The following is a 13,329-nucleotide window of genomic DNA, read 5'->3' on the forward strand; positions in this document are numbered from 1 at the left end:
TGTGACGGTTTCATGAGTGGAAGAGTGGGAAAGTGGGAGATTGTGGTGAAACCAGTTCCAGGTCGTGCGGAGACTTGGTTGATCGCTCACCCACTACTTTGATAACTCCTTCAACCATTTGCACGACTTAGTCGCATTTCTCGTCGTGGATAAACACACGTGCCGTAGGCCGCCAAACCAAAACCCTAATTGATATCCCCCCATATGTGACGTGATTGATGTCTCACAAATCGTGGAGTCTGTAAGGCATACATGTTTTAATTAGTCAGTTGTTTGACTGATTAAACGATTAGTCTAGTTTTTTTGAATTGAGCATGATTGACGAATGCTCAGTAATTCAAATTCATGAATGTTAATATTGCTTGTCCGAGAAAATATTGTAAATTCGATGAGTTGTTGAATATTGAGTTGCAATCAATATTTGAGTTGCCCGATTCGGCGAGTTACTGAATATTGATAAGTGTATTATTCGAGCAACTGAGCAAGTATTGCTCGATTCGACGAATTGCTGATAAATTACTGAATATTGATAGTTGGATCAATATTCGAGCAACTGAGCAAGTATTGCTCGATTCGACGAATTATTTATTGGTGACGTGACCCAACAAAATATTAATTAAAATATTGGCAGATTACCGAATATTATATAATTAATCCAGATGATGATTGTTGGATCAGCATAAATTTATTAGCGTCTTGAACTTGCTTAGAATGATGATTTGCGGAGCGTTTTGTTCGAAACCCTATTTTTTGATCAATTGTTCGTCAATTGGTGAATTGCTGAAAATTGGTCATGAGTGAAGGAGGAACCGACCACATGGGATGATGCACGACCATGTGGTGCCCGAATGCTCGAGTGAGCGTGCACCAGGGCTCTCAGTTAACTGGTTGGTGAAAGAATGATGTTTATATGTCGGTTTCATCATTTGTTAAAATAATTTCTCGATTGAGCATTAGGTAATAAAACCTAATTTATGGAGAAGTGAGGGACCGGCCAAGAAGGCATGAAACCGGCCCTTAGGGGTGTGGGACAGGCTGATGGTCGATTGAGCAAATTCCAAGTTGGTTGGAAAGAGTTTTGACCCAATATGAGCAATTGAGCAAATTAGGTCAAAATTGTGAATATGTGTGGGACCGGCTTAGTGTAAGCCCCGTGTCACCATAACATCCGTGTCTCAGTCCTGAGAGTTTCGGTATTTTTTTATGTGCGATTGAGCAACATTGTGGATTTTCGGAAGAGTTTGATCTTTGACTGAAATTCTTGATATTTTGCTCGAATGAGCAGGTATGCTCGTTTGATCAAAAATCAGGAAATATTAAAATAATTATATTTCAATATTTGGCGTGAGTAGCCTAGTCGGTCATGTGACCATTTGAGTTTTTGGCTTTTTCATGGTTTGAGCAATATTTGAGAAAATATGGAGAAACCATGAGTTTTGCTCAAACAAGGAAAATTGCTAAAATAACGGAGTTTTCATGAGTTCATGAAAAGAACAAAATAATTAAAATAAGGAAAAAGGCACGGGGGACCGGCCACGGCGGCATGATCGGACGGCTGGTGGGCCCGGTCCCTAGGCGCCATTTTCTATTATTTTAATATTATTTTCTCTCTCCTATTTTGTGTTGGATTCCTCGTTTGTCCATATTTCGGATGCTCGTTTGTGCACTTGGGTGCTTGTTCGTGCATCATTTTCGAGTACACTTGCACCATTTTATGGGGCTTACTCAGTGGTAGTCCAGATGCCCGATTGTTGAGTATTTATTACTAATTTATGAAATTCAGTGGAGAATGATTCATGAAACTGAGTAATAAAAGTGAGTAGTTGTTTATTATCAATCCATAGGATCAGTCGTGGATTCGACCATGAATTCGGAATAATAAAGCGAGTGTTACCATTCCATGGGATCATGGATTTGACCACAGAATCGGAGTAATTAACTATTACCATTCCATGAGACCAGCCGTGGATTCGATCATGAAATCGGAGTAATGAAAGTAGTTATTACCATTCCATAAGACCAGTCGTGGATTCGATCATGAAATCGCAGTAATGAGATTATCTATTACTCTCCCATGAGATCAGCCGTGGATTCGATCATGAAATCAGAGTAATTAGATAAAATAGATTATCTTCTAGGAATTCAGTGGTGACTGTCACGGTAGAATTAATCTATTGCAGAAGAGATATTAGCCAGTTAAAGCGTCATACCCGTTCTGAAAGATGCATGGTCAGGAAACAGCGAGTGTTTCCGAAGTCCTGAAGGCGTTATTGCTCTCAATCTTACGAAGAACCGCCTGGATCAATTCATGGTCTCTCCACATAGTCAGGGAACAGTGAGTGTCACCGATGTCCTGAAGTAGTTATTTCTCTCAATCTTACGGAGAACCGCCTAATCGTTCTTCTATGTAGATGGGGGTCTCTCTATATAGTCAGGGAACAACAAGTCACCGACGTCCTGAAGGCCTTAATGCTCTCAATCTTACGGAGAACCGCCCAATTATGTTATTCCACATAGAAGGCATGATGAAATGCGCTGCATCAAACGCTCAGCTAGTGGGATGCCTTTCGAGAATCATATTCATTATGGCTCTAAGAGGAACTCGATCAGAGATCGTGAAACGGTTTACAGATCGTAAAACATGAAACGTCACATGCGTTCCTGAAGCCGGGCCAGTAACATGCAGTATCATGATTTAACGATTTTGACCTTTGTTGCAAATATACCATCAACATTAAGTCCCCTGCTTAGTGAGGGACAGTCATGTTCCACAGTAAGCATTAGATGGTGATTTTCAGTCGACAAGATCAGTGGTTGAACTTGGTCATACAAAGGTGTTCTCAGAATTCTCGATTTTCTCCAATGGTGTCATGTACGAGAAAATGCACAGATAAGGACCCTGATAGTATGATAGAGCGTAATCCCGTGAGCACGGAGAGATGAAGCACTACGGTCGGTCGTCCAGTTTTGGTCGGTTTAGCGTTTACGGGCCCGGGACCAAAAGGGAAACCCATGTTTTATTAGGTTTTGGAAATAAAATTAATATAAAAGGGCAGAACCCTAAAAAAAATATAGTGATTGACCGACCACATCTTCCTCACCCTTTCACGCTCGAGCAAAACATGAGAACAAAAAAATAAACTCGCTGGAGCCGGCCGTCTCCATCACCGTCCGACGGAATTCCGGCCAACTCTGGTCGTCCTCTTGTTGTTGTTAGTTCATGAGTTGTTCCAAAACAAAGTTTCACATGTATGCATGAAGATGCGTATTTCATGAAAATTGCTTTAGAAAACGTATGTCCGTTCGCTCGTTAGTTTAAGAAACTAGCAATAATCCCTAATATGAAAGAGATACATGAATCTTTGAGTAAATATGATTTAGTTGCAGTAGATGAAGTCTTTGTTTATGAGGTTTCATGAAAACCAAAATTTATTTTCAAGGCATGAACTTTCACAAATACTTTTAGGAACGTAGGTTCGTTCGTAGTAGAAGTAATAAATAATGATCCTTAAAGTTAGAGGAATTTTTGAAAAGACCTGTAGTTCATGATAAAATTTATTTGTGACCTTTCAAAATTTATTTGGAATATGTGGACTTTTATAAAATAGAAAAGACCTCCGTGTTATAGAAAAATGCTCGTTCGAGCAAATTTTTTTATTTTTTTCATTAACTCACGTAAAAAGTTTTTTTTTTTTAAAAGAAAACCGTAAGTTTTTTTTTTTTTAATTTTTGATAAAATCAAATAGCAATTTTTTAGTAATTGTCAGGGATAAACAATTGCATTTTTTATGATGTGTGATTGAGGCATAAAATCATGTAACGTTCACATGAACTGTTTATATGAATTGTTCATAGTCTCGTGAAAAGTCAGTGTGGACTCTTGAATGATAGATTTTGCTCGTCTTCGAAGGTTTTAAGAAGTGAGCAAGTTTTCAAAGTTTTATCACTAAGTTCGTAAAATTGTAAATAGGTAAGGATTAAGGATTACCATTTTTGTAGTCGTTGATGTGAGCATCTTAATTATTTTGTTACTTTAATTCCATTGTGTTGATGAAATTCTTGTATGAGTGTCATAGCAACCTCGCAAAGATGACCCAGTCCCGTGGCAACACTTCTGAAGATGATGTTTATAGAGAGGATGTTTCTATAGACGCGTCTTCCAGAGATGTCCTCCAGAAATGATGAATGATGATTCTGAGACTTCTAGGGAGAAAGAAGAAACTTCCAAAACTAAGAACATTCCAACTGCTGAGGACAAATTCTTTGTGTATTTGTATAGACCCAAAAAGCATCCCTTAGGTTCCTCGTTTCGGCTGCTCATAAATCCCAGGAGTACTACTCATAACAAGTTGGTATCTCCTCAAGCAATAACTCAAGCTTTCCCTCGTTCTGTCATCGTCGGATCTGCATGATAATGGATACGTGGCAGGAGATGGTGATCCTATTATTCTAGTGTAGCGACGTGGCATCACTGTCTTGATGCTCCTCATGCTAATTTAGTACACGCGTCTATTTCTTGACACGTGGTCGGTCACAGATTATGTGTATACAATTTTCCCCTTTTCTTCTTGGTTTGAAATTGGTCAAAGTATGAAGAAAATTGTCTTCAAAGTCTCATCAACTTATCGCATTAACTCCCCTGATTTTTTGGGCACGTTTCCCACTTCTAGCAATAACTTCTTCTTGAATCATGGGACGGTTATGTCTCTTCTTGTTATAAATACTGGATGAGTAGCTGGGGAAATAAATTTTATTCCCTCCCTCTGTCTTGTTCTTGCTTTGTCTTTTTCATTTTAATTCTCTGAGAAAAAATCAATTCTTCTCATTTTGTCTTTCACTATTAACTGCTACTGTTGTTCATCCTCTGTCACAAATTTCAGTCAAGTATTCTGCGGTATCTTTCATATCTTTCATTTCGGCTGCTTGTTAATTCTTCTTTCTGCGATAGATTACCAGTAAGTTGTTCTCTTGTATCTGCATTTTTTGTTTCTTCTTACATGATGATCCTAGGGTTTGTGATAAAGAACAAATATACTTGCCCCTGTTCTTTATCGCAAAATTTATGATCGTTCTTTCTTTCGGTATGATGAAATATGAATATTTTTTTGATCTGGTGATACTCTTATCATGAGGATGTTCTTGTCATGATGATTAGAGCTTTGTTCGTCCTTCATTAAACCTGTAATTTGACCTTCGTTTTCTTTTTATGCCCCTTGCAGGTATGACTGATGGTCGTCGTGCTCCTTATAATACTCCCCCATCGAGCCCTTATAGACATCCTCCGTCTAGGAGTCTTGATAAATCTCCGCCGAGGGGGGGTCCGTCTAAACCTTCCCAACCAGATCCTCGTGCCCATAAGACTTCATCTTCGTCGGTTCCTAGGGTTTCTTCTCAGAAAAAGGGAGATCCACCCAGAGGTTCTCGATATCCAGTTAATCGTCCTTCACCTAACCCTTCTCCTCATCGTTCAGAACCGATGAATGTTCAACCTCTTCGTTCTATAGATCCTCCTATTACGACGCCTTCTCAAAAACCTAAGGCTTCGCAAACCACTGTCTTGGTAAAGGATCCTTATTCAAAGGGGGTTGCATCAAAGGCAGACTTCTCAAGGAACGCTGCAATTAAGAGAAAGGCTTCGGAGATGAGTCCTCCGAAGAATCCATCATCGAGCAAGACCGTATCTTCCGATGATGCCACAGTTATCCGAAGTGTCTTGGTTTTGAAGAAGAAGGTAACTTATAACCATATTGAGCTTGAAGTTTTCAAGGAGAAGCATGGTCTAGAAGCTTTTGATGTTAAATTTTATAATCAAGGGGACGATCTCACTTATGACATGATCGTGAACTACAAATATGATGCCTTTCATCTGCTGACAACCGTCGGAGCTTTCGAAGATGGTCTTATGTTACCTTTGTACAAGTCAGGTGATTCTTTCTACTACGAAGTTTTGGCAAACCGTGAGGGTTCCACTTCCCATACCCACTTCCGCTCAGTAGTTCAGTTGAGTGGGAACTGTCTTCGGACACTTACAGAGTGTTATCTTCGGAGCAAGAGTAAGACGATGATGACCTACTACACTCCTAATCTCGCGGAAAAGGATTGGTATACCCCTGAGAACTTCAATGCTTCTTTTGGGGATTATGTCAATGGTAGGAACCGAAAGCCATGAAGCGTTGGCCTTCGTACAATGATGGCTTCCCAGGGTGAGATTCGTCTTTTAAGTGAAGTGAGTGATTCGAAGCTTCGATATGTCCCTGGTATTGAAGAGACTGGAAATCCGAGGCTGTTTTCAAAAGAAGAGCATCTCAAATGTGATCACGACTATGAGTGGCATGCCACCCCTATTGAGTTCATCGGCCCATGGGCTCACGGTTGGGTGCCCGGTCTGCATGAATAGCGCCCTATTGCTGGTAGTCATCCTCGTGATGGTGCTCCGTCCCGCTATGATGACTTATGTTCTTGGAAATTAAATTTTGCTAGTATGAACTTCGACTATACTGTCGATGCTGCTGATGTTGATGAAGATGAGAGTTCTGATGTTGTTATTCCTCCGAAGGATGCCTATACTGTTAAGGTATGATTCCATTGAAAGTGTGTGGTGCTTGTATGCTTGCCCCTGGAATTAGACATTAATTATGTGCTTGTTGCAGGATACGAGGAAGAAAAATCTTGGTCCTGTTCAGTCTTCTACCACTGGTATGGAGGAGATGGAGATTCCCGAGGTTACTAGACCGGTGAATGATGAAGGAAATTCCCAAGAGGAGGTTACCGATGATGAGGAGCGCACCGCTACTTCCCCGCAAAGCCATGAAGATGACAAAGATGCTGATGACAAAGATGATGGTGATAAAGATGATGGAGGTAAAGTAGATTCCGAGGCTCCAAAGGATGATCCTCCCACCGGTCCTACTCATGTTCAAAGGAAAGAGGATTCTGATCTCCAGCAAGTGAACCCCAACCAAGAGTTCTCTTTTGGGAAGGTTTATTATGCTGGGGGTCAAGTTGATTTGGGTGCGGCTATGTGAATGGCCGAAGACTTTTCTCTGCTTTCTCCAAACGATGAGTGGGACATCGTTGCTGGGGATAATGGTGAAAAAGGGGCTGAGAGAGATGCCGAGGTTTACCGCTAGAGAGAAAAAATCCAAGGGTCCGGAGACCACTGCTGACAAAGGTACCACCGTTGGTGCATCCTCTGAGGGATTCGTACAGGCCGTGATGCACGAGGGGGGAGATGCTACCTTTGATTGGTTTATGAAGAAGGGATTGATGTGTGTTCCTCATTCTGCTCCCGCAGTTCCTGGTGAAAGAGATTCTGATGCCTTCACCCGTCAGAGGATGAAGTTGTCTTCTGAGGAGGAAGTGACGACGCTCTGGGAAAAAGATTTGGGGGATACTTAGACTAGTCTGTTGGTTGATCCCCCTTCGTCCATTGCTGAAATGATGGCTATAGCTGATGGGTACCAATATGGTTTACCTCAGCAACGCATTCTCGAGGTAAGTTGTTGTAAATTCTTCTTAGTCAACTAGTATCGTATCCTTTGATTGGTGACCTTTATCTGCCCGTTATTGATGTAGATGGTAAGGAGTGAGCATTTCAACCACACCTTGTATCAGTTATTTAAGGCGAAGGCCCTTAAGCTAGAGGCGAAGCTGCGCCAGAGAGATAACCAGCTGAACTCTGCTGAAGAGATTATTTCTTCTAAGGACAAAGAAATACTTGAGCTGAAGGAACAGTTGAAGGGAAAGCAGCAGTTGGGTGCTATGGAGATAGAGCTTCGTCAAGAAGTTGTTTCTCTTAAAGATGAGTTGGAGAAAGATCGAACAGAGGCATCGTCTGCTGGTGCATTGTCCAAAGGTTCGTTTCCTTTCCTTTTCTTCGTCTTCATTTTCTAGTGTTTGTTATGAGTTAGACGGCCCCGTCTTCAGCAGACGATTCCAGAGAATTAATATGGCTCCGAGGTGAGAGAGCTCGTCAAGCTTCCCGGATAAAGGAGTTAGTTGCAAAGATTATAAAGGAAGCCGACAAGTGGAATGGTCGCACTGATCAGCACAACAAGACGTTGGTCGATGTGCGCAAGCAGAGGGAGTATTTGGTATCTCTGTGAAATTCTATGTTCGAAGATCATACTCAGTATGAGAGTGCCGCGGAGTGGACCCGTCAATCTCTGCATGAGTCTAGGGATAAAGTTTGTCGACTGGAAGCGAAAATATCTGACTTAGAAGTTGAGCTTCGTCAGGCTCGATCACCCCATCGTCCTGATATCCAGGAGTACATACATAGGTTGTTTCGTGAGAGAGACGATGATAGGGCATAAGCGCATGCTCTTAGTAAAGCTTTGTCTGCTTCTCGTGCCGATGTTTCCCATTTAGTAGATTCAGAGAAAGATCTTGAGGTTAATATGTATAGACTCACCAAAGGGATAGAAAAGATGAGTACTGAAGTTAACCATCTTCATCATTTAGACTCTATGAAGCAGGTAGAGTTGGATGAGTGCCAATTTTCTCTCAAAAACCTTCAAGTGGACTATAAGAAAATTTTCGACGAATATGATTTTCTTGATGAAGCTCGAGACGCTGTAGTCAATGAATTTGAAATAGCTTCGGCTAATGTCGAAGGTATACGTTCATTTGGTTGTGGATAACTTCGTAATTCTTTTCTTCTAATGATCTTTATTTTTTCTTTCCAGAGCTCGAGGGACAGCTTGGCCTTGCAAATGAGAAGCTTAAAGAAGCTCAATCTGAGTTAGTGTAGCATCAAGGAAAAACTAAGTACTTTGAAGCGCTGGCTGGATCTCGGGATGCAGCGGCAAAGGAAGCGACCAAGGAAGTAGTGCGGGTGAAGTCTTCGCTATCACAGTCTGAACTCAAGACTACCGTTATTGCACATAAGTCTCGTTGTCAGCTTGCCGAAGAAGTTAACAAGGCTTTGACTAAGATAGAGCAAGGTCTTATGAAAGAGCATGGCATCGCTAAGAAGTACATCCGTCGTCCCATGCCTGAGCCTCTTACATATGCCTCCGATCCTTCTTCGGGTGGCAGCGTCCCTTCGTCACAGAAGAAGCCTCCCACCGATCGTGTTAAATATTCTGAGGGGAAGTAGGCCTCTGGGTTGGCGCAGAAAGTTGATCTTTGTTGATTACTTAGCTTCATGTCCTTTTTTGTATATCTGTTGTATTTCTTGTTTAACTCTCTAGGCTTGTAATCAATTTTCTTGCAATGGATCAAAGTTTGCTTTTAGTATGTACAGTTTTATTTATCTGCATAGTCATTTTATTTAACTCTTTTAGATAATGATTGGTTCCGAATATCAAGAAGTGAATGAGTGAAAGTTAGAAAGTGTTTGGTGGAAATAATGTAGGTATGTACCTCCACTATTGGCTTTGAACCTGTCACCCTGTAGGCCAACCCTGGGACAGAGGGTTACCAAACGATGGGGGTTGGTGCAGCATTCTCAGATATGTGGTGCATTATTGGATTATTTACATGCACCCATTCCGCCGAACCCCTTCTTTATTGATTGGTTGGGTATCTCTTTCTACTGGAATCCTTCCCCATGGTCCTACACTCATAGACGCTGATAGGGGAGTCCTGAGAGATTGTATTTGTATTACTTTCCCCAATAACATGGTTGCAGAAAATTTGTTTGATTGATGTGGTGAGGTCTGCTACTCCTCGTCCAAAGATAGAAACATGTCGAGCGGTTACGCTGCCTTCTTCTTCTGGTACTCTTCGCACGGATGCAAAGCTGCGCTGCTTCATGGATAATACGGCTTGAGGTATTTAGCTTTCCAGGGGTGCCTTAGGACTTTTCCTTTTAGGTTACGTAGGTAGTAGGATCCGTTCTCTGCGATGTCATGTATTACAAATGGTCCTCCCCATGTTAGAGATAACTTGCCCTATTTCTTCTCTCGTTGATATTGCGGTATAATTCTTTGCACATACTGTCCTTATACAAAATTCCTAAGCTTAACCTTCTTATTGTATTCTCTGGATAATATTCGTTGGTAATTTTCCATTCTTTGTAACGTTTCTTCCCTCATTTCCTCCAGATCATCGATCCTTTCTAACATCATGTCTTCTGTAAGGTTCTTTTCCCAAGCCTCGGTCTTTGTTGTAGGCATGATGATCTCTGTCGGGATAACTACTTCAACTCCATAGGTGAGGAGGAAGGGAAACTCTCCTGTAGCGTATCTTTGAGTGTTTGGTATGGCAATAATGCATTATGCACCTGTTCACACCATCGGCCCTTCTGTTCATCCAATGATTTCTTAAGGATGAGGGCGAGGGTCTTATTTGTGGATTCGGCCTGCCCATTGCTCTGGGGGTAGATGGGAGTTGATTTGTTTTTCCTGATCTTGAAGGTGTCAAAGAGCATATCTATGTTCTTCCCTGTAGTTGCTTTCCGTTGTCGGAGACAATTTCTGCGGGGATGCCGAATCTGCAAATGATATTTTGGAAAATGAAGGTAAATACGTCCACGTCTATGATCCTAGCTAAATCTTGGCCTCCACCTACTTGATAAATTAATCCATGGCTACAATCAAGAATCACCTTTTCCATGATCCTTCAACCAGGGGTCCGACGATATCTATGCCCCATTTAGAGAATGGCCAGGGGATATCTACTGAATTTAGATTCGTTGCCGTGGCATGGATTCTCCTAGAGAAACGCTGACATTCTTCGCTTCTTCTTGACATTCTGGCAGCGTCTTGTATCATCTGCGGCCAGTAATATCCTTGCATCTTGGCTTTGTCAGCTAATGGTCTCATCCCGCTGTGGTTGCCTGCGTCCTTGTAGTGGATACCCCTCAAGATACGATAGCCTTCCTCCCTGGATAAGCAGCGTAACAGGGGACCGAGAAAAGATTTCTTGTAGAGAACACCTCCCCGAAGATCGTATCTCCCTGCTTTTGATTGTATATTTCGGGCTTGCTTAAAATCTATGGGTAGCGTTCCTTGTTCAAGGAAGAGGTGAACTTCGGTTCTCCAATCCACTTCATTGCTGAAATCTTCGTCCTCGTTTTCTCTAGACAAGATATCATCTTCGACAAAGGCATCAGAAATCTGCATCATCGTTATCAATGTCCTCCCCTACATCCTCTTCACGATGTGTAGAGAAGGATTGTTGAGGAATGACCGAAGGCTCGTATACTCTTGTTACCTTGATGGCCTCAACGCTTGCATCCTTCAGCATAGATGATATGTATGCTAAGGCATCGGCATGCCTGAGGTCTTCCCTGCAAATATGTCAGAACTTGATATTGGGTACTTGTGATGCTAAGGTTTGAACCAAATCCATATATGCAGAGAGGGTTTCATCATAAACATTATATTCCAGTTCTATCTGACGAATGACCAGCTGTAAATCACTTGTTAAGAGTATATCGGTAATCCCCATTTCTGTTATTAAATGAAGGGCATGTACCACGGCTTTGTATTCCACGATATTGTTGGTGTGCCCCTTGAATTCCAATCTTAGCGTGTGCACGATCCTATCTCTCATCGGCGTAGTGACCATGATTCCTATGCCAACACATTCTTTGTTCCTTGATCCGTCGACGAAAACTTCCCATCTCTTCTGGATTGAGGGTTCGAGTACATCGACGAGATCTTCTCCGTCCTCTTCTGCCTCTGGTCCGTCCTTTACTTCTTCATCATTATCCAGGGGCAGGTCTGCCAAGAAATCCGCCAAGACTTGTGACTTTTGAGCAGTTTGGATCTCGTGGACAATATTAAATTGATCAAGGTGAGTATTCCATTTGGCTATTCTTCCTACTTTTCTGGCATTCTTGAGAACGGATTCTAGTGGCGCTTTACATGGGACACGAACATAGTGAGTCAAGAAATAGGTCCTCAGCTTTTGGGTTTCCCACACTAGTGCCAGTATAAGTTGTTCGATTTTTGTATAGTTTCTTTCCGCCGGATTGAGGGTCTTGCTGACGTAATATATTGGTTGTTCGACTTTCGTATTGGTTTTGACCAATACAGCGCTGACAGCGTCTTCGGTTGTCACGATGTAAAGAGCCAGTACCTCATCGGGATCAGGCTTCTGAAGGATCGGGATTGTGGCCAAGTATTCCTTGATCTTTTGGAAGGCTTCTTCGCACTCAGAAGTCCACGCAAATTTGCTTCCTTTATTGAGGATGTTGAAGAAGTGCTTGCATTTATCTGATGACCTAGCGATGAATCTTCCCAGCACCGCTAGGGAACCGTTAAGCTTTTGGACTTCTTTCAGGTTCTTTGGGTATGAAATTTCTACTATGGCCTGGATTTTGGCAGGATCAACTTCGATGTCCCTATTCGTCACTAAATATCCGAGGAACTTCCTTGCTGTGACGTCGAATGTACACTTTTCTGGATTTACTTTCATGTTGTATCTTCTCATGGCGTCGAAAATATCTTTCAAATCCTGATGGTGATCTTTGCACAACTTACTATTGATGAGCATGTCATCGATGTAAACTTCTAAAGTTTCCCGATCCATGACTTGAAGATTGCATCAACCATCCTCTGGTATGTTTCCCTTGCATTCCTCAGTCCTAAGGGCATCCGCATGTAGCAGTAGAGTAGTGAAGAATGCCGTGTGTTCTTGATCTTATTCTTCAAGGGATATTTGGTTGTATCCGGAGTAACCTTCCATGAATGATAACTCTTCGTATCGTTCCACAGCCTCTACCATTTGATTGATGCTTGGGAGGGGATAGCTATCCTTCGGGCACGCTTTGTTGAGGTTGGTGAAGTCGATGCATATTCTTACTCCACCGTTCTTCTTTAGCACGATGACCATGGTTGAGATCCACGTAGGGTATATTACTTCCTTTATGAATCCTTCTTCCAACAACTTTGGAAGCTCTTTCTCGACCGCTTGATGATATTCTGGCGCTATCTTGCGTAACTTTTGCCGAAAGTTGATACCAGGCTTTATCCGAAGCTCATGTTGTATTATAGCTGGATATATTCCTGGCATATCACCTAGTTTCCATGAAAATATATCAGAGTACTCTCTGAGCAGCCTGATAAATGATTCTTCTCGATCCTTCTCCATCAGAGTTCCTATTTTTATCATTTTCGGGTCTTCATTCGCTCCTATGTTGATCTCTTTTGTTGGTTCTATTGGTGTAAAAGTAGGCTTTGGATCCCCTGGGAGAGGAACGTTCTTTAATTGCTATTTGGTAGGCTCTTCAGCCACTGCTTCCCCTGAATTACTTGCTTCGGTATTAAGAACGATGTTGTCCTTCGTTAGGCTTTTTCCAGAAATTTCTTCGAGATACAGATCGATCGCTTTATCCTTTGTAGCTGCTTTATTCTTACTCCTTCGTGCTTTACGTTG

At 41.9% G+C, this 13,329-nt stretch overlaps 1 protein-coding gene across 1 annotated transcript; it reads right to left on the minus strand.

Annotated features, from left to right (window-relative positions):
- Positions 1-10,377: 10,377 nt before the first annotated feature.
- Positions 10,378-11,072, minus strand: LOC113272739. Its single transcript, XM_026522537.1, has 2 exons — positions 10,552-11,072; positions 10,378-10,438 (listed from the first exon to the last, which is right to left on the minus strand). The coding sequence occupies exons 1-2, from the start codon at positions 11,070-11,072 to the stop codon at positions 10,378-10,380; spliced, it is 582 nt and encodes a 193-aa protein (XP_026378322.1).
- Between the last annotated feature and the right edge of the window lie 2,257 nt (positions 11,073-13,329).

The sequence above is a fragment of the Papaver somniferum genome, chromosome 4, assembly GCF_003573695.1.
Source record: "Papaver somniferum cultivar HN1 chromosome 4, ASM357369v1, whole genome shotgun sequence".
NCBI lineage: Eukaryota > Viridiplantae > Streptophyta > Magnoliopsida > Ranunculales > Papaveraceae > Papaver > Papaver somniferum.